At 38.5% G+C, this 22049-nt stretch overlaps 1 protein-coding gene across 11 annotated transcripts in view; it reads right to left on the bottom strand.

The window, feature by feature from the left end:
* The window catches only part of SVIL (supervillin), a 137458-nt gene that overhangs the window by 41477 nt on the left and 73932 nt on the right, over window positions 1–22049 (bottom strand). For 5 of the 11 annotated variants that reach the window (XM_083823226.1, XM_083823227.1, XM_083823221.1 and 2 more), the window contains 11 exons: window positions 21279–21370; window positions 15586–15643; window positions 15308–15459; window positions 14222–14903; window positions 5743–6630; window positions 5235–5405; window positions 4557–4591; window positions 3373–3434; window positions 2869–3008; window positions 2022–2117; window positions 545–797 (listed from right to left, as the gene is read on the bottom strand). In XM_083823226.1, the coding sequence (XP_083679352.1) occupies window positions 545–797; window positions 2022–2117; window positions 2869–3008; window positions 3373–3434; window positions 4557–4591; window positions 5235–5405; window positions 5743–6630; window positions 14222–14903; window positions 15308–15459; window positions 15586–15593 (2487 nt within the window). In that variant the 5' untranslated portion in view covers window positions 15594–15643; window positions 21279–21370. The remainder of the gene's footprint in view (window positions 1–544; window positions 798–2021; window positions 2118–2868; window positions 3009–3372; window positions 3435–4556; window positions 4592–5234; window positions 5406–5742; window positions 6631–14221; window positions 14904–15307; window positions 15460–15585; window positions 15644–21278; window positions 21371–22049) is intronic. The other 6 variants (XM_083823222.1, XM_083823230.1, XM_083823223.1 and 3 more) reach the window with 4 other exon arrangements.

Genomic DNA, 22049 nt, shown 5'->3' with positions numbered 1-22049 from the left:
CAATTCCACTGCACAGTTTAAATCACTTCATTTTGACTGTGAATTTCTGAATTTCAGAAGTATTCTGTTTTGGTGAAACAAAAGAAAAATTAAAATCAATGCCCCCTCCCAGTGGAAAACAACAGAACAATGTCGTAATACTGGAATAAATAGTGCCTTCAGGAACAGATTGAAAGATGCACATGACAAAGCTCCAAAACGAGATGCACCAGTTTTCACCCTTTTGGTCAGGAATTTACTTTTAGAAGTTGAAAAAGACACCGGAAAAGACAGAGACTGTGAAACGTACAGCGTGCACTCATCAGGAAGGTGGTATACTCTTAAATTACTTAAAAAAGGAAAACACATCAATGAGCTTGAGCATTTTGGAGGATGTTGTTTCTCAGTGTCAGAAGACTGCTTCCTGAAGCTTTTTCCTGTGAATATGTCATGACCCCACTGTGTAGCTCAGAGCAAAGAAAAGGGCAACTGTCATGGCATCTCACACTAAAGCTCTTTTTTCCAATAAAATAAACAAATGAAAAAGAGCTAAGATTGCGCTTACCTGCTCAACTTCTCCAAGAGTGACAGGCTGGGTCTGGTAACGAGCGTTCATCCTCCTGTGCCTAATATCTCCTCGACTCCTCGTGGAGATGGCCCTGGATACTGGTTGAGACAGTTTGTTAAACAAAGCCATCTTTTCTGCCAAACTTAATGTGGAAGAATCTGGTTCATCAGATTGATCTTGCCCCATCGCCTCTTTGGCTGCTCTTATCTCCTCTTTAGCTAAAATTTTTTGGTGTGCTGATGCCTGCAAGCTGAAGAAACAGAACTGGAAATGAGTTTTAAAGATGCTGTTATAAAGTTTTAGAATCTTAACCTGATAGAAGCAGAAGAACTGCGTATGAAGCACAATAGCCAATGTAATATAGCAGCCTAAGTGGTTATGCAGTGGTTCAACATTGGCATGATGGGTTCTAATTTAACAGCTGAAGATTTAAAAAAAAAAGTTAAATTTTTTCATTCGCAAATTCATTTGATTATGACATAACAATTTTTTGAAAGGAGAACTCAAGATTGAAGACAGACTTTTCAGACCAATCGCTTTATACAGAATACAGAGTTAGAGATATTTACAATGCTGCTGTAGAACAAACACTTGTCCTACAATGCAATTTATGTAAAATTCAGTTTTATTAGAAATAATTTGTGGATCATATATGATAAAAACATGTAGAAGATGGATTTAAATGCCAAGTTAGGGCTTCTTTTAGGTTACCATAAATTGTAATGCCTCTGATAATTTGAAGGAGAATAGAGTTCAGTTTTGTTTTTTGTTTAGAGTTATTGGGGGTGACTCAAGAACAAAAAATAGTTTTGCAATATACTCCATTAATTTTGAAGATTGTTTGACCAATGCTGAAGGCAGACACATTCATTCATAAAAGCTGTAACTGCATTTGTCTCTACAATAACATTTTATTCACCTCTAGCTATATTCAGCCACATTTATGGAATTAGTATTTTTTTTCTGTCGTGCTCTCTTTGCTAAAATTCTCTTGTTCAGAACGTAATAGTATTCTGCAACTTTACCTATAGGTGGTGCAATTTCTTATCTTTCCTTCAATTTTGCAAACTAGAAAAAAAATATATGTAGAGACAGACAAAGAGGATATGTACTGCTTGTGAAATCAAGCACCCAGCTTTGGTATTTTCACGTCAAGACGACATCGCTATATATAAAAGTACAAGAGCAAAGAGGGTTCTGCCAGGTTTGCTCACATGCATATTCATTTCTTTCACATATAATACACTTCTAGAATAGGTGAGTGTGGTTAGAGAGGTCCTAAAAACAGATGCTTGACCAAAAAAAGCTGCGATGTTTTATCATGCAAACGTAAATGAAGTTGACAAATGTTTTAAATATTCTTGAAACAAGTATTGACTTGACACATTGAAAAGGCATTCAAGATTTTAAAGATGCATCTGCTATTGAGGAATCTTGTGCTCCATGTAACATGCATGTTTATCCCCCCCAGTACCTGATAGGTTGTACAGTGCTCTTAACTACAGTGGGACTAGGTACTCTTGTCACTACTGTGTGGGTATTCACAGAACGTGAAGCAGGGGTAGGTTCACTTTAAAGAATTGCCAAGGAGGGAAAATTCACAGGGAGAGAGAAGAAAAAAGCATTAAGAAAAGCAATACATTAAGTGTTAACTACAGAAAAGACCAAAAACAAAACAAAACAGAAAAAAACAAACAGCAATGATTTTTAATTAACTGCTGTGAACTTTGCAAAATAACATCAAATACTTTGAAAGAACTAAAAGCCTAGAGGAGCAAACAGGTTGTCTCTTGAAGATGCTGTTACCCATAACATAAGCCATATTTTAGCAGATCATTAGATGAACATCCATTCATCTTTTTCTCCATTTTCCCCCCAAAACATATTTTTTTTTTTAGGAAAATTTTATGATGTATGACCAAAGTGCAAGAAATGTTTTCAGGAAGTACATTTGAGATTTCAGAGTTTAAAAGGCTTTTCCCAATACAAACACATTCCATAAGAAATAGTGCAGATTTCCCTCAGTGCGAAGTATCCTTTTTGTTTGAGTTACAAACCAATGCTATGATTAATCCCGTTTACCTAATCTATGGCTTCATAAACCTTCGGCCAAATTACAGTTCATGCAATTTATGCTTTACTATTCCCTCTACTTCTAATAAGGAATTTCAATATAGCTTCCCTTGTGGTTCTCAAGGAAGTTGGCCCTTAATAATAAACATTTTCCTTGCTACAAAGTTGTAAACACCACATATATGGTACTTATTCCCAGATTTAAAAGCAGGAACCAAAGTTAGAGCCAACACATGAACAAGACTTACGAAGCTGCAATGACCACTTCCTCACTGGTAATTGGTTGTGTGTGCGATCTATCCTGCAAACGCCGCAGCCTTCTCTCTACTGCTGAACTTCTTGTTGGAGGTTTAGGAATGTTCTTCATTTCGAATGATTTTTCCATTTCCTAAGTGGACATATGTCAATTAAAACCATGAAAAAAAAGTTCTAAAACACTACTTTCTTTTCAGCTTTCCTGGATGCAAAGTATTAATTTTCCTGATTGTCTACCTCTGAATTAGAAGCAGGATATAATCACACAGTAGCCATTATGGAGTTAAAATTAACTGCACGTTTCTTTAAACGTTGTTCTCAAAGATGGCTTTAAAGCAACAGGTCTGCTGTGTAGGTAGATGAGATGAAGTAAAAAAAAGTATGTGCTTGGACTTGGTTAACTGCATTACACTTCATTCTAATGAACCTAATGATCTTCAGCATCTTGAATATGCAACGTTTAGCTCTGTTTTCTATTAAGAAAATGTAATACTTACTCTAAAAAGCAGCCTCTTTGCAGCTACACTTAGTTTGGCTCGGTCATCTAATTTTTCTTCATCTACAGAAAGAAAAAAAAAAGCTGAATGTAATGAATGTAATGAATCAAGCTCATAGCTTGTAGTAAGTGAAAGTTTTTCTGACTAAATGATTTCCAAACTCCCCCAAAATAACATTTTATTAATAAAAGAAGCATTTGCAGCAAATAAATTGGCTGTACTCGCTTTTAATGAAAGATATATCATGAACCAAATTGCATGAACTTTTACTTATATTTACATGTACTGCATCAGAGAAAAATTCTGAACAGGACTTTGAGAGCAAAAGATTTTTCTTCAGGACAGTTCATGTGATTTCAGGTTAAGTAAAGAAACTTTTATTTATAATCATATATGTATTAGTCTATGACAACACATTGACTAAGAAAATACTTTAGACTGAGAGATCAACCACTGTCTTAAGCTCAACATTCATCCTGCTGAATAGGACACCTATTTTCTCTCAGTTGACCAGACAAGAGAGTCTCTCCTGGCAGCTGGTCATTCTGATTACCATCTTGTATCCCCATATTTTAAAAGTTCAACTGGTATGGTTAGGAGCTGAAATCAGCATCCTCCAGATCCAAGAGCCAGCATCTCAAAGCTGCAGAGTATCAGCTTTCAAATAGCATAAGGCATTAAAGTCTAAATTTAGCTACTCATGAGATTAGCTTCTTAATTTGTGCCAGAGTTGCCAAGAGTGACATGAAGAAAAGAGAAGCAAGATGGCAGACAATTATATAATTTAATAACCAGCATCTTGCAACATCCTTAGCTGGAAAATACTTTGCTAATGTCAGTTTCCCACTATAGTGAAAGCTTTTTAGTCACTAGTCCTAAACTACTGATTTAAATGTGTATTTTTTTCCAGCTAGCAGTCAGATAAAAGCAATTAAATTAAAAAAGCATGCCACTCCACCCTCTACTCCCCGTATATAGTTAGGAGTCCACAGATAGACTTCTGGACTTAAATTAATCTGAAATTAAGTCTGTAGCAGACACGGCCCAAGGAAAAGTGGTACTTCAAACATATTATAGGAATTGATGCTTATATTCAGGTGGACTTTGCATTATCAAACACCACTTCAGTTAAAAAAAATACATTTGTTCCCATTTCTTCCTTAGAAAATTGTATAGTGACATACCATCAGCAGTTGGTATTTCTGCACTCAAAAATGACCTAGTGAAAAATAATCAAACAGGAAGAAGTTAGCTTGAAATGAGATATCAAAAATGAGATTCAAACTCCAACTGAAGCAGCAAGACATAAAAAATTCTTAAGAATACGAAACTTGTCTGTTTTTCAAGTTTCAACAGTTTCCACTTGTAACATCCTTCAATAAAGCAGAAAGGCAAGCAATCACAGCCACACTTACATAAAGTAAAGGAAAATGATTTCCAGTTCATCTTGCAGAAGATCTAAGATTTGATGCCAGGTCTTTTAACACAAAATCTGTAGTTTTTTTAATAGTAAATGATAAAGCAGGGTAGATGGGCTCTTTATTTTATATAACTCTTTATATAAAACCAGACAAAAGCTTTTATCATTAGACAGAACCAGACAGCTGTAATACTTTATGATTCACTGTTTACCATTTTATGCAGGGGGATTTGCAGCAAATTGGTTTTTGTTGGTTTTTATTTTATAAGAAACTGCATACTCAAGTCAATTGGAATTTATCCTATAACCAATACTTGATTATTTTTAAAGAGAAATGATAACCTTGTAAAATATTTATGCTAACAAATGAACGCATTTTCTTCACAAGCTTGTTCATGCCTACCTGCACCAGAACGCTACACAGAACCACATACATGCCTACCTATCCGTCTCCTTTCGTTCTGCTGACGTTATAGGTTGAGTTTTAAATCTCTCAGAAGTCTTTCTATTTTCACCAGGAGTAAAATAGCGCCTCGGCCTTCGTGGCCCTCTTTCGCGATCACCATTGGCAGGCAAAGCGCTACCTGACGTTGACATCTCAAACCGAGATTCGCTTTTAAACCACATGATAGAAAGTGCATAGAAAAGAAAATAGAAGAGAGAAGTAAAGCATAGATGTAAGCATCTCTACAATCCACTAGAGATCACTCTGCATGCTCCTCCGGTACCATGCATGGACGTACACATCCCAGCTACCCCCATCACAACTTGGGCTAGCAAGCAGAAGCACAGAAGCGGCCTTCAGACCATCTCAGCCTCCAATACACACTGGTGAGAGCTAAGCTGTGTGCTTTAAGTGCCCAACACAACTGACAACTGATGTTGAGTGTGTGTAATTTTGCCAAGGACGTGCAAGTTTCACACGAAAATATGTCTGAAATGTCACCTACAGGTCTGTTTTCTTGTTGGCATTAGCAGTTTCCAGAAAGACATTACGGAGCTGGGCAACAGAGACTTTTGTGTCAACCATGCCAATCTCACCATTTGCTGCATTTGCTTCCGTGCTCTCCTTACTATGAAAAGATGCTAGCTTAGGAGCCACCGTATAGTCAGACATTGAGCGAGTCAGGACTTTATGCTTTGCTGTTGACACTTTCCAGATGGGACCTTTTGCCTTGGCAGGCTGCGATACGGACCCGCTCTGTATGTACATAACAGCTTCGCTCCTTTCTATGTTCTCCGGGGCCTTCAGGGGCTGCTCAGGACCCTGTCTCCTATTGCACTCTAGCTCTCTCTGAACTTCCGAGTTAACCTTCGGCTTGCTTGCTGAAGTGGAGCTCCCCATGGTGGTATCCAGTTCTCCTCCTCCAAAGAGGCCTTCGTGGCTCTTCCCTTGCTTGCGAATCTCAGATGGCAAAATCGGCCTTCTGCCTTTGGAAGCCTGCTCACCCTCCAAGGACTCCTCTTCATCAGGCTTTGCTCCATAACCGGGCGCCTCTTTCTTGTCACTCTCCGATGCAGGGGCTGCTGCTGATTTTGTTAGCAGGCTGACGCTGTCTGCCAGGAGGCGGCTGCCAACAGGGAGATTTTCTGGTTCTTCTGTTGCCATCAGCTGAGCCGTGTGAGCAATGCCAGCAGGCTGGATATAGCCATGTATTGGTTGGCGGACCGCGCTGACGGGCTGATTTATAACCCTATCAAAGGCAGACGTTTCTGTCTGAAGAGGCATGTAGTGGGCTGGCACTGGATGGGATTTTCTCTGAGGGACACTGTCTGTGACAGGTTCGGGGCTTCCACGCGCGCTTTCCTCTTTCACCAGTTTCTCTCTAACTTTTACTCTTTAAGAAAGAAAAAGGATCAAAGCTGTGAACAGCAATACCTGATCTGGGAAGGAACACAGACCGAGGGTACAGACAGCAATGTCATATTGAAATAAAAAGCAATCTATATAAAAAAGAGGGCAATATTACGATGCTACCCCTTCTTACCCCCCAGTATTAGCAGTAATATTGCTCAAAAACATTCAGGTGATTCACAGGCCCTTGAACATGCATGGCTCCTGAGAGGTAACCGAGCAAGCCCTGAAAACGGCCAGCATCTTCCCATTAGGTCACAACTGCATTTAACCAACAGCACATACCCATAGTCTCAAACAAATAAAAAAACTAGATAATCAAACTCATTTTTATGTTATTAAGGTGTTGGGTTCAGCCTGAAATTGCATATTCTATTGACAATCCTGCATTTATCAAGATTTGGAAAGGTTTCTAAACATTGGGCAGCTTACTTCATACTGAGATCCTGTTGTATACTGGAGGAGAGGACGAAAACATTGATATCTCCACCTAAACCTTCTGATGTTGTCTGAGATTTTATTTATTTTTGTGTATCAGGTAACATTTTAGATGTCTTAAATGTAGTATAACTTAGTACAATAAGTGAGGAAAAACATTGAAAGTGCAAGCCTTGAATCCCCAGGTGAAACTATGGCATGGCTGTTGTTGTTTAGAGGGCTTGCAGGGGATCAACAGATACAAAAGAAAACCAGAATCAGGCATTCTGCTTTAAAATGTCTCACTACATTCCAACATGCAAAACCTACAGGAATGTTCCCAAAGGTTACCTTACTCCAGTGTATTTTCTAGAAACACTTCTAGACTTGTGGAGCACACATGCAAAACACAGAGCCATGTTCTACCTGTAGACACTTAATGCAACTCCACTAACAAAAAAAACAAGCACGCGCGCCTGGAGGCAGCCTTTGCTTTACAGCTATACAAAATTATATACATATTATAACATATTATTAATATATTATATTATATACAAAGTTATTTTATACAAAATAGCTGCAGCTCCACTCTCTAGCAGTTTTACAGCCACACCAGGTGGTCATACAGCTTACAGGGTGAGTATTAGTAAATATCACATACACATTGCAAATGGGTATCAAGAATGATTTTAACTCTGAGCAAGGTTAGAAACCCTTTGGTCAAAAGTAATCCAGCTCAAAGTACGTACAATTCCAGGTTTGCTGCTATGGGACTTTTTGAAGTTTATATTATTAAAAAAGCACCACTTACATAAAATGAAAATTAATGTCTGAGAGGATTAATTCAGGATATCCAAATTTATCTGAAATGCTGACCTTTCTAATATTTTGGTGTTTCTTATCTCTTAGTATTGGTGCACTTACCAAGGAACCTTCTCAAGTTTACTTAAACACAGAAAGTTTATTCACTGTTAAAAAGTGATTCTGTAAACTATTATGCATGTACCAAGCATGCTCCAGAACATCCACAATGATGTTAGTAACTGGGTTATAAGAATTATTTTAACCAGGAACATGGGAAAGAGTCTTCCTGCAATGCTTCGCATGGTGGGCTAACAGCATGTGTTACCAAACTGGGAGGAAGCAGCTGCTTGTTGCTCTGATCAAGATCTTACTTTATCTTCCAATATTAAATTTTTACTTTTCTTGCACCATTGCCTTTGGAATTCAAGGATTTTATTGTAAGGAATGCTAATGCAGATTGGGTTGTGGTAGAAAAATCTGTTGGTTTGCAGAGTGCAAAACGAGATAAAATAAGGAGTTATAAAAAGTAGTGGAAGCCAGTATGATAATAGCAGTGGAAGAAGTGAGGGGTATTTGTACTCTTCCATCAAAATATCAGTTGGTTGCAAGTCACAATAAAAGCAGATGCTTCAAAAAAGTTTCAACAGCTGTTTATCCGCAAGAAATGATGCTTTCTAACTCACTGCTGTTAAGGGAAAATAAAGGGCAAATGTTAAATGACGCCAGGGTAAAGGGGAGGAAAAGGGAGGTGTTCAGTCTGATTGTTAGCCACACAGCTACATTTTATGATACCTGGAGGGCCAGCTGATAAGTGAAGGTGTGTCCCCTTCCGAATCTTTCTGAAGAAACCACTCAGGTTTTGATTTCCCTGCACTACTACAGAAAACAGAACTTCAGGTAGTTTTGGAGAAAATCTCAACATTTGCTCACTCTCATCTCCCACTCTTCCCTCCCCCGGTTTGAGCTCAAAACCCTTTCATTTTTAAACAAAGATGCAATTACGTAGTTACAGAGAACTGTTCAGGAAAATAAAAGTACAGCACATTAATCAAATTACAAGGTGACAAACTGTGAAGCAGACTATCGTGTTATTTCCACAAACAGCTAAATGGTGTTCTGAACATTAATTTGTTGTTGTTGTTGTTTTCAAAGGTAAGTGTGCCAAGTGTACGCTGTCCAGAATTTGAGAAGTGAAAGCAACTCTACAATGTCACATTTGCCATTTGCCACTGCAGGTCAGTTTGGAGGACAGATGTAAGGACAGCTCTAAAAGTTGCTCATATCACTCCTTTAACTTGTGATTTACAGTGGTAAAAACCTTTCACTACCCAGTGGGTCCAAAACACAGAAGTAACATGAATTTAATGAAATTAGAAATTTAAATGGCTCTATCACACTTCCTAAGAAATTCTCTGGAACAGCTGGAATCCCTCCCTCTTTTTATGACACCGTAACACGGCAACTTCAGCAATGCAAACCCCGTGAGCTCCGAGACCCATCAGGTAAGACGTGCTGTGTCACTGCACGACTGGGGAAACAAAAAGCTTAAGAAACAGGCAAAATAATCCCCAACCTTGACCTGGTCTTCATTTCATCCTGTTTCCTCACTGGATTTAAAGGCACAAAAGAAACAAAGGCACTGCAGACTCAACAGCCCTGCAGGAAACAGCGGTTGCGGGCTCCCTACCCACAGTGTCTCGAATGCTTTCCTCCTGCCCGCTTTAGTTCCCAGCCCTTAGCAACAGCAGGTCCTGGCGAATGCTTTTAACCTTCCAACCACAGCCTGCCCGGCCACACTCGTGTTCACAAACAAACCCCTGGAGGTGACAACAGGGCAGGCTGCTTCCCATTACATGTAGCTAACTCTGAAGGAACTCCTCACGTTACACTAGCGCCGTGTGGCATCAAAAATCCCACCAATTGTCGAATTGAGCTGAGGGTACTCTACTTCGGTTTTTATTAGCTGGTCATTTAATAAGAACGGTTGGAAAAGATCAAATCAGAGATTCTTAAGATAAATTGATTTGCAACAAATTCTCTGTTGAATCTGAGGACTCACCCACAGCTGTCACCAAATCCAAATCAAGCTCAGAACAAAGCCAACCACTGACTTTAGAAACAACTTTCATTTTCTTTCCCCAAATGTTTTTGAATTCTTCAAGGAGCTGACCAAACAGGAGGTGTTCACAGGAGCTTTACCAGGAGCTGTCCCAGTAGCTGAAATTGCTCAGTAGAAAGCAAACTTCCCATTTGCTTCTTAACGTGTACTTTGGCACATTTTATAGTGGGCAGGGCGCAAGCAGGAATTATTTGTATTTGATCATTCATCCTTTGAAGAGAGCAGTCAGAAGAATGCAAGCCATGTTTTGAATTTAATCAGCCGCTTTATTCAGCAGCAAACTGTACAAAATGTCAACTGCTACTTCCTCAGCACTTTGTCGTCTTCTCAATGACGGACAATAGGATTGATTATTGATACATAGAAAACTGAAGTCATAGGAAGACCAAAGGCATAAAGCTCCTGTGCTTACTAAGCTGCATTTATTTTCCAGTTTGAATTCAGCACACTAAAATTTAACAAAAACAAGTTTTCCATACACATAATGGGAAGCTGCTGTCAAATTGGCACCCATCTGGAAATTGAGCTTTACTGTGCTTGTGCAAATGGCCTTGTAAGAGACATTAACTTCAAACAGACCACGTGGAAACAGGCGATGACTTCTTTACCATTCGGAAACAGGAACAAGTGTTTCCGAGGGTTATCTGTAAATCTCTGAGCATCACACAGTGGATACACACTAGCACAGGAAGTTGTCAGGGCATTAAAACAAAGAATGGACTTTTGGCAACTTGGCCTTTAAAATACCACCTAACGTCTACACGTGTATCCAAACAAGAAACCAAATCCTAAATTCAAGCTTTCGGCTGCTGTAAGAGCTACACCATGTCTTTGCAGGTGCAGATGGTTTCCTTTAAAAGATATGAAAGACACTAGTTGAGGGAAACCTGTTTTACACTAATACTGACCCAAGCCTTATCTAGAAAGAATCTGATACTCTTTTGCAGCCAGCATTGTAGTAAGCTTCACTTTCTTTCTACCACTTTTGCCCCTGTCTCTCACTTGTTAGTACAGAACTTCTGCAGAGTAGCTTAAGTGAAAACCAACCACACTACAAATGGGATGGAGCTGTTCAGTTTAATCTCAGGAACTGTGCTAACAGCAGGACCCACCTGAAAATGGATTTTACCACTTTATTACCTGGAAGGGGAAAACAACTAAGTCCCCCCAAAAAGAAAAACCTTGCAGATGGGGCCTGTCTCCAGTTCTTGCCAAGCACAACTGATCCCATAGTGCTTCACACAGCACTAGATCTCACGGGGACATATAACTTCTAACAAAGGAAAAAGTATATCCCCATTAAACAGACTGCTTCCTTAGTTATTTCTCTTCAGCCCAACTTTTGCAATACCTTTTGTCATAGAAAGAGGTAATTATTGAGGTGGCAGCTTTAATAAGAAGCAGCTGGAATTAGTGAATGATGTGATAATGCTTTTGCCCTGCTCAGTCTGAATTTGTAACTGGTTTATAGAGCTGCATTAGAAAAGCACACTGGGCTAGCTCTGATTCCCTTAAGGCACAAATTTTGGTAAACTGCTTCATGAGAACAAATCCTTGCTCTTCAAAAAGCAGAACTTAAAAGTTAAAAGATCTTTTTAAAGATACCTGACTTCTCCATTCTGAAAGTTCATCTCTGAATGAGCTCATTGAGGTGGTTCTCTACAGCCAGTATGATGTTTTGCCAGGACAACTGCCACCCACCAATGCTGCTAGCAGCCTAACTTCTCTTGAGCTGGAAGAGAAAATTATCTACAACGCATTTCATTGTTCTGTGTCTCACTGGTTTCCATTTACAGAAAAGGAGACTAGGGTTGCTTTATGAAAGTAAAGAAAATGAAACTCCCTTTTACACTGCAGCAGACACATTCTCTGCTATAAAGTTTGATAGGCTACTCTCTTTGATTTCCTGAGGATAAATATTTGGTCCCTTCCTTCACCTTACAAAACAAAGAAAACAACTTATAAAACTAAGAAGGAACCAGCCAAAACACTTCCTTCCAACTGTTCAATATCCCTTCCTATCAGTAATTGGATTACTCAAGAGGTTTATCTCAAATTGACCGTCTGAACCTAAGGAACAGTATTTTGTAGTATTTGAGCTGAGGCTGCTTCAGAGACAAGTTTTTGCAGCCTGGAATAACCCAGTCAGCTCAACGAGTTTCAGTACAACTCTGTTCTCAGTTCTGTGGATGATATTGTGATGATTATTTTCCTTACTATAGTAACAGAATTGTAAGATTACAATATAAACTACATAAAATATAGTACTTCCTAAGTATGCTGGCTTTCCTCTGAGGGCTTTTTTTTTTTTCCTTCAAATAATTATATTCCTTTAAAACTTCAGTTGAATTGTGGAATTCCAGTGACATCTCATACACACATCTATCCATGCAAAAGAAGGTGAACAGATTACAAATCACCTGAATAATGAAACGATATGAAAAAAAATATTAGAAGACTCTCAACAGTGTGTCCTATTCAATAAAGTGAAATTAAAAAAAAAAAAGAAAGCGAAAGTACCTTTCAGCAGTTTACAAGCACTGTAAATAGGTGATTTGATCAATCGACCAGGTTGTTAACCTTTGACGTGGAAGATTGCTTCCTCATTCAAACTTTAAGGGAGTTAATAAGAAAAGTTGCAACCATTTAATGACTTTTAAATAAGAATCAGGTTTTATGATTTTGATGGAAAGGATAAAGAAGTCCAGTCAAGGTAGCTTGCTTCTGAACTCACTGCTTCTGTGGTTAAGAGGGAAAAAAGTCTAAACTTTTCAGCTTACGCCAGTTCATCTTAGCTTAGAAACACTTCTGTTTAGAAACCGTCAGCAGGTCTCTGCATGATGGAGATGTGTTTGCAGTGGAATTCCTACTACAATTGGTATCCTTTTTGACTGCAACACTCCAACATATCTTCTTTTTACACCTGTTATTTTTCGTATATGTGATCTAGAAATTGAAGAATCAGACTTAAAGAAAAACATAAGATTTAAAAACTCTTAGTCAAGTGTTGTTTTTCAGTTACTATAACACCTTGATAGCCTGTTTTTGCATTACCATGTGGAACCACAATGTAAAATTAATGAAAGCTTTTCTTTTCCTCTTGGAAAAATCTGGCTGCCCTATTGCTGGTTTAAATTAGTCGAATCGGAAGTAATTCAGCATACCATGAGGGAGACTATGTTTTCCTATTTCACACCATGGAATTTTAACTCCCCCTTCTGCCCCTTCACACATGTACCCTGATACAATCTGAGGGATCAACTATCACAGTTCAAAAGGGTTTTTACATTTCACAGCAGGAAAACAAGTTGTATATTCTTTCAACTAACCCAAGACACTTTTCAGTTTTTAACTCTGAGACCTGATTTATCTTGGCAGAAACTGTCATAAAGCTATTCAAATCTTCATTGACAAACAACTTGCCTTTACTTGGAAACCCTGACCAATTACAGGATACACGGGAGAAAAGTTAAAGGCTTGCTATAACAATTAATGAAAAAAAGCAGATTTAGAACCGTACCTGCTTCAATTTCTAGTTTGTATAAATATCTTAAACATCAGTTATTCCACTCTCCCAAGAGGACTTAATCTTAGCATAAATTCTGTAAGTATAAAGGTAAGTCAAGCGCATAACTGATCACAGAAATACAGATACCCACTTCCTTCTATCAGAAATTCAGTAAATCCAACCAAACCAGCCTGAGACTGTATTGCTGAGGGCTGGTGCACCTCTGCCAGGAAGAGAGGCTGAGGGAGTTGGGGTTGTTCAGCCTGGAGAAGAGAAGGCCCCGGGGAGACCTTACAGTGGCCTTCCAGTACCTAAAGGGGGCTACAGGAAAGCTGGGGAGGGACTCTGTCAGGGAGTGTAGTGATGGGACGAGGGGGAATGGCTTTAGACTAAAAGAGGGTAGATTTAGATTGGACATTAGGAAGAAATTATTTACTCAGAGGGTGGTGAGGCACTGGGACAGGTTGCCCAGAGAAGCTGTGGATGCCCCATCCCAGGCTGAATGCTTTGGAAAGCCTGGTCTAGTAGAAGTGGGGTTGGAGTTAGATATCATTAAGGTCCCTTCCAATTCAAACCATTCTATGATTCTATTAGATATTCAAAACCCAATAAATGCATTCTTCAAGGGCAATAAATATATTATCATAAATAGTATAGACACTGCTGCAGAAGGTGAATAAGTTAAACAAGCAAATTGTATAACCAAGCAAAAAAAATCATGCTTACCTTTGTCTGATGTTACTGTGCAAGGGCTGGTCATTCTGCAAATGGATTGGTGAGGCTGCCCGCTTTGGTGAAGAAAGGGACTCTATGGGGGTTTGCTTTGGTGATATTGGCACTTCGTTATAAGAGGAAGATTCTCGTCCAGAAAGGGTATGAGAGACAGAACTATCCAAGATTGCTGATGGGTCAGAAGCCTGTCTAATGGCACTATCATCATCTGCCTTTTTATCACTCTTTTCATTTGAGAGCTCTTCTTTAGCTGGGATACCATCTTTTTCACGGCTGGAGTACTCCTTGGATTCAGAAATCACACTCTTTGACTCCTTCGCCTCAGTCCTAGATGAATACAAGGAGCTAGAGTCCTTACTTTCGTCATCTTGCCTTTCACTTTTCACTCCCTTTCTTTCCAAACTGTCGGGATCTTTCCTTGCCCGTGTATATCTAGACGAGTAGTCAGAATCCAAATCAGAATCAAGAGATAATCCATATTTTTCTGCCAGCTGGCGCCGCCTCTCTGCCTTGTACCTAGCTATTCTTTCTGCTTTAGACTCTAGTTCGTGGGTATCCATGTTTCCTGTATACAAGGGCTCTGTATTTCCTCCTGTGATTTCTGCTCGGTATCTGGATGACCTGGGTTGTTTTTCTACAGAAGAATCTGAAGTTTCCTCCTCTTCATTTGATCTTCCTGTCAAAAGTACAACATATATGGGCCAATCCATCCCCAAACTCCACCGCGTACCATACCCACCCTTCACATTAAGTGGACTAAGTGCTTTCCATTTTCTTACAAATCAAAACGTACTAGTGACTGCACAGATATATTACACTTTTGCACTAGTCTCCAAAAACACATAAAAATGATTAAGTGTGTATTAGTCACAATCCTCTAAAAGCCTCACATCAAATTATTCTCGTAAAGCAATATATATAATTGACCTTTTTCAAATAAGACAACCATAGAATTAAAAGACATTAAAAAAAGTCTGATCACAGCTGTTCTATAAAACTCTTCTCTGTGTACTGAACGTATGATAGGGGTAGAAAATAAGTAATTTAGCAACAGAAGATTGACTTATATATACTACTTACCTAAGTGGTGACTGTATGGATCAGTTGCACGCATATATCTTGGTGTATCTTCTTCTAGTAAACGGTGTGTGACTGACCCTGGGCAGTTTTGTAGAAGCATAGGTTGTGTATCATTTTCAATTCCTTCTAAGCGTCTAGCTATTCTCTCTTTTCTGAAAAAGATTTGAAAAATGTGAAGTCAAATATCTTTGAAGATTTGAGGGGGGAGTTTCTAAGAGGAGGAAACAAAACAAGCTGTGTGTTTTGTTTTATGGGCCAAAGACTTTTTTCTTTTTTACCTTTTCATTTCCAAAAAATCTTGGTTGTTTGGTTCAAACAGTTTTCTTAATTCTGAAACTGAGACAACAAAAGATTATACAGTTTATAAGCCACTAAGTTTCAGAAACTCAAAGAAACTTGCTAAAATACTTCAGAATAAGAAGGAACAGTCAAAAAAGTTAAGAGGTTTCTCATCGTTTTTGTCTGGTAACAAGTATTTACCTCTTGTTTTGCTACTTTACTAAGCTTGCTGTCACAAGTGCATTAAGCACATGGGCACCGAGAAGTCCTCCAAGTACTTCAAGGCTATGCTAGAATCTGCTATGCCACCTGAGCATTTTTTGAGATCTAGTGTAAACCGGACAAGTTATATTTTGATTAGGTAACACCAAGCTTACATGCTATAGTAACTGCTTCCAAACCAGGCAGTATGGAGTTATTGCTTACCCTGTCTACACAAAGATTGGTGACCATGTTTAAAGAGAAAAATGGTGTCCCTTATTCCTTACTTTCGCCCCCCGCAAGTGGCTCACGACTGGAGAAAACCTGTGCAAACTACCATGTACTCTCATGATATTTCTGCATGGCTAATCACTTTCTACTTTGCTAGTTTTCCCATTCAGTTTTAGTTGGTCATACTTTCCCTCTCTTGACCTAAACTGTTAGGTGGTGTTATGTGCTAGTAGACAGCTGTCACAGTTCACAAAACAGTAGTGAACCAGCAGAAGGCATGATAGATGAGGTAATCCCTATATATATACATATGTGCATGGTTATCAGTGATGTTCGCAAACCACACTGGAGCAGTGAGTGCTACGTAAACAAGTGTGGTGTGATCTCTTACCACCAGGAAGAGAAACCATCCAAGCTGTCAAGGGATGCAGTGGATTGGAGTGGGGCTGGGAATGTCAGAAGTCCCCTGAATGTCATTGCCTTAGCAAAGACATGGTGCCAAAAGGTGTGCTTATGTTTGTTTGTTTTTTTAAGCCAAAAGCTAAAGCTATTTTAATGCAATGCATCTCTAGATTTCTGATCCTGTTTACCCAGGGATCAAAAATGAAAGCAAACTATAGTCGACAGCCTGATAAATCAGTCCAAGACTGCCATCAGAAACACTTGATAACTCAGGAGAGTCTAGAAGACCACACCAGTGTAAAAATAATTCTATCAGCTCTATTCCCTACTGGACTTCATAGCTCTAGCTACTTGTTAAACATTATTGAAACACCACCCTTTTAAAGGTCAGGTACAGTTTCTCTCCCTATCTTCTTAACTGTTAGAGTTTATGGGCAAATCTAAGTCAGGTTTTCAGCTGAGCTGCCACATACCCAGGCGGTTTTCTGTAGTCAATATCAGTGCTTGTACATCATAGTGCTAGATACAGACAGATGCCATTAACATTGGCTGTTATATTACCCTTATGTGCTGAAAAGCCACTAGGACTCCAGGTAAAATGCCTTTGACCAGCAAGACTGAATGGATTCTTATCATGACTACTCAGGGAAGCAAATGAGTGAAGTATTAATACAGCACCTGAGGCTACAGATGGGTGCCTACAGGGAATACAGGATACACGGGGGAAAAAATCATCTAGGGCACTCTGAAAAAATCCCAGTCTACAGTTTTACAGAACAGTCTAAAACTATCCACTTGAATTTTTCAAGCCAGGTTAGTCAAACCAATTGTCATCATGCAATGAAAAATCTAAGATGTACACATTTGATGTGACTAGAAGCACAGAGTAGCTAGACATAACACAGCTAACCCATGGGGTTACCTCTTCCATACCTAGCTTAAGCACCTGCAGCAAAGCAGATTGAAGCCTACACTGTTAACCAAGCTGACCTGCAAGTGAAGATAGTCACTGAAAGCCAACAAGCTCCAGGTAGAGATCGCTGGAGACAGATGGGGACTAGACTTGGCCAATGGAAAATTTGCATGCTGAACCAAGATTAAAGCAAAGATGAGCCCTTACACTGGGTTTTCATAGACTTTTCTCCCAATAAACGGTTCGTTCCCACTGCTGCCCTGCCTACTCAGCTGTGCTAGCAGTGGAACTGTATTCAACAAAGACTTTATCCATGTGAAACCAGCCGTCTCACGTTCACACTGAAGGAAATGATTTCTCATAAATACTTTGCTTTCACCTCTGCCAAACCTACTTCTGTTTGTCTTCTGGATATTAGAGTTTTTTTATTCCATCTGTTGCCTGTACATACATAAAATGGTTAAAACAAAACCCATAATTGTTCTGCCACTTCAGACAGGTCAAAGACCTCCATAGCTCACAGTTAATAAAAACACATTCCATCCAAATCCTGATCATTTCTCTTCCCTAGTCACCAATTTATATGGTCCTTAAAACCATCAGAGAACAGGCCTTTTACACAGTTTTAGTCGAGCTCTGAAACTGAGCTTCATGTAATCAATCTTTTTTTTTTTTTTTCCCCTCATAAAAAAGGAAATTTGCCTATAAGTCATTCTCATACAAGATATTCGGAATTTCCGAAGAGCTCCCAGCAGCATTAGTTCAACACCCTCCCACTACGTGTTAGCTGAAGTTCCAGAGATTCTACTACGGCTCTGCAGTCCTAAAAAGAGCACTGGACTCATGAAGCATCTCTCCAACACCTTCCCAAACAAGATGGGACAAAAATAGCATGGGACTACTCTAGGCTGCCTTACACTTTTTCCACACTTGAGATTCCAGACAGTAATTTCAGCTGGGTTGGCCAATATCTACAGAGCTTTTGTTGTGAAAACAGTTTCAGTAATATTTTTCATCTATACAATGAAAAAAAAAAAAGCCAAAACCCACATACAAAAAAAGAAGAAAAATGCAAGATGTCTTCTACTACTTTAGTGATTTCTTTTTGCTAAATAAAATATAGGACTTCAAATCATGAAAGCTAGTTGGAAGAGTTTCTGTCCCAAGGACTTTGGTTGGCACTTGCATGCTAAGGTGATCAGGTTTCTCTTTTTCGGTTTGCAGTTTGAATATGCTGGTGCCAGCTTCCAATCTGTTCATGAATGGTATTCCACGTTACCATCAGAAACCATAGCATCTCAAAGACATCCATGACAACGTAAAGAATAATAACACCACTACCTAAAAGGTAGCACAAAGATCTGATTCAGCAAACATGATTCTGATATAGCACACAAGAAAAGACTAAAAAGCTTAAAATAATTTGTTTCACAGTAAAAGCTCCTTATCGAAGATACTTCACGCCAACACTTCATAAGCATTATTGGTCAGTATAGTAAAGGGAAAGAGGAAGAACCACAACAGTTTAGGAACAGCCCTGGGCTTCAAGCTTTATTTCAGAATGTTGAGCGGGTTGCTGTGGTAGGATATCCTCTAATGCAGATAGTCAAGAGGCATCTTAATTTCGGTAACTGTAGACCTTCAGAGGTCTACAGTAACTGAGTAGAAGGTCTACAATTACCTTGTCAGACCAGATACTTAGCAAAAGCAGCATTGTTCCATGTCTCATCCCATAATAATAATGAAAAGTACATTTGGAGTGCACTTTATAAGAATTTTATGAAAAAAAATCTTTAAAGTGATAGTTTTCTTACTGAATTCAGAAGTCTCTCAGAATATATGTTTTTGCTGAAAGCCCTCTTTGATAATAGCAGAGCAGACGTGCTGATAAAGTTGCAAACATGTTCCAACACATGCAAATTTTATTTTTAAATACACAAGCTGTAAAACCTGAGTCAAGCTTTACAAAAGTCTCTAGCAGACGGTGGAGATATACGTTTATAAAGCTTGCACACAGGTATAGGTTTATAAAGTTTGTATAAAGGTGGTTCAAAATGTACCTGTCACAGGCATGCTTCCTCACAGGTATAAACATTCCATCACAGGTATAAACATTTTAATTTTGAGGAAAACGTAACGCACTAGTAAAGCCAACCAATCTTGTTCCTTCCTTCTCCTCTCCCCACCTGAAGAGGTGATAGTCTACAAACCAGCCTGGGGAAGCTTTTACCTTCTGTTTATGCTAGCAGAGGAATGCTAATACGCTTAATGCTTAATTGCAGGCAGTGATGTGCTAGACTCTTTGAACATTAGTTCTGTCCCTGTCAGTTGAAAATTAAATATACTCCTCTCATTTTCCAGCACATGCAAATGTGGACCAAAGTTAACCCCTAGATGGGGCAAATAGCCTAGATTTTCACAAAGTGCTTGGACTCAAGTAACATAACCATCAGCTCCCATTACTAACTTTTGTTGGGAGTCTAGTCTGATGCCTTTATCTGATGCCTTTATTACAAGAATAGCATCTTAGGAAAAGAAGAGACATCCTGAAATAGAAACTAGTTCACTGAGAAGCAACTTAGAGAGAAAAGTTTCTCAAGTGAAGGCTCTCACAATTAATTTACTGCCCATCTTGGCCAGCATGATTGTGAAGCTAAGTACACGGGGTAACGAGGGACTATTTATTCTTACTGGCTGGTGCTCTCATGTAGTCTGTACTGTATAAATGCATATAATTTTATTCCAACACTATGCCAACGAAATCTCTTTCTAAACATTTGTAATGATTACACTACAAGAGCAAGCATATTACTTAAATGTTATGTTGGAAGAAGTAAGCTGCAACAAATGACACAAAAGAGAAAGCCAGTTAGTTCTATTTCACTGGGATTAGTGCATCCAGCCCTGTATTTTGTGTGAAAAGGGTAAATACCACCAGTTTCAAAAGAACATAAACACAGTTTTAATCAAAGTTCCAACAACACAGTTTTAATCAAAGTTCTAAGATCTACAACATGCCTGAGTGAATGGAATATGCCATTTACATGGAACTCCTCCTTCAAATGCCATCCTTTATTGGTCAATAACTACTTCCAAAAAGATTGTGATTTCCTCTAAATAATTAAAGAGAATTTCAATTCTCTCCAATACCTCAACTGTATCAAAAGATAAAGATGGCAGCAATGTTTTCTTCGTAAGTTATTCAAGGTAAGATAGAAATTTGAAAACAAAAGCAACAGTTTTATTTCTTCAGTAGTTTAAGGAGAAAAAAAAATCTAATGAGAGACAGGATATTTGAGCTACTTTTCTTGCTTATAAACAATGTTATGACAGAGCTGCTATTTCTAGAATAATTGGGCTATTGTGAGATTTACTACCTACTGTAAACAAAAGTTCTTGGATGGCTCAAGTCACAAAGCTAGCCACAACCCACCTGCTGAATTGTTTAACAGAGTTAGTGGTAAGAGTGTTGGGAATACTGCTGGTCTACTTTTCTCCAAAATGGTCTCATTAACAACAAAATGTACCTTATGTAGTACATGCAAGATTAAAATTCTGTGTGTAGTCAGTTACTCATGTAAACAGTGATTCTACCAACCACTGAGGGTGACTGGAAAGAGCTACAACTACAAGCCAAATTAATGCCTTTGAATTCAGTACTAATCTACTTAGATTAATTCTCTGAAGTTTTGAATTTCAACCACTTTTTAACCTATTTAAAACTAGCTAAACAAAACTGAGCCTTATGAAGCAGGGACATAACAAAGCCTTGTAAAAGAGCATTGCGATTCATCCCATTTCATCCCCTATCATACCTCACAAGGAAAACCCATTTACAAAACAGCTGTGCTTAAGTGATTTTAACTGTGCTGTGCACTTGAATAGACTAAATTTCATATGCTGTTAAATTATCACTTGTGTTCATAACATGTCTCCCTTACCTACCTTTTGGAAGTACTGCTAAGAGATTAGCATCAATATCCTTTGTGCTGTTTGCAAGTTCTTCTTTATCTTCAAATGAGAACTCCTTCTGAAAACTGAAAGCAACATCTGGTTTACAGAACTGTGGCTGTTTCTGCTACAAATCAAACAAAGCCAAGATGTAACCAATTTACTGCAAGATATTTTAGCAGAGATACTGAAGAAAATACTTTCCATAAGAGCGAAATAAGAAACAACCCCAAGAAACTCACAAAGCCAAACCTAACATAATTTGAAACTTATTTGGAACTGACTATGACACATTTTTGCATTAAATTACTGACCAGAGACTGCTTTCAAAATGCTCTACTAGTAATTACATTTGAAATAATCTACATAGAATGATTCTCCATAAATACTAAAACATATTTCATCAGATGCAGTACTGTAAGTACACTACACCTAGAAGCCTTCTGCATGACTGCCCTGTTGTTGTTACCGCTCTGATCTCTGGATATTATTTGGCTCATAATACACTAATATGAGCAGGTCATTCAGTTTTATACCTTGTCACTTCAAAACAGAAAAAATGCCTATTTAGGTAAGATAAAAATCTCTTTAAATATGTTCATTAAACATACAAATTCAAACTCTAAAATGGAAGTATTGTAATGCTCTACAGCAGATGCTAATTGTCTACAATGACTTTTTTTTTGGAAAGAGTATTTCTCCTTGTGGGTAAACAAAATGAGATCTATTCTCCATTTATTAAAAATGGATGAAGACCTGCTGTAT

Source organism: Anser anser (genome assembly GCF_964211835.1).
Source record: "Anser anser genome assembly, chromosome: 2".
Taxonomy (NCBI): domain Eukaryota; kingdom Metazoa; phylum Chordata; class Aves; order Anseriformes; family Anatidae; genus Anser; species Anser anser.
The sequence above is the reverse complement of the archived record's forward strand: the minus strand, read 5'-3'. Positions and strand labels throughout refer to the sequence as shown.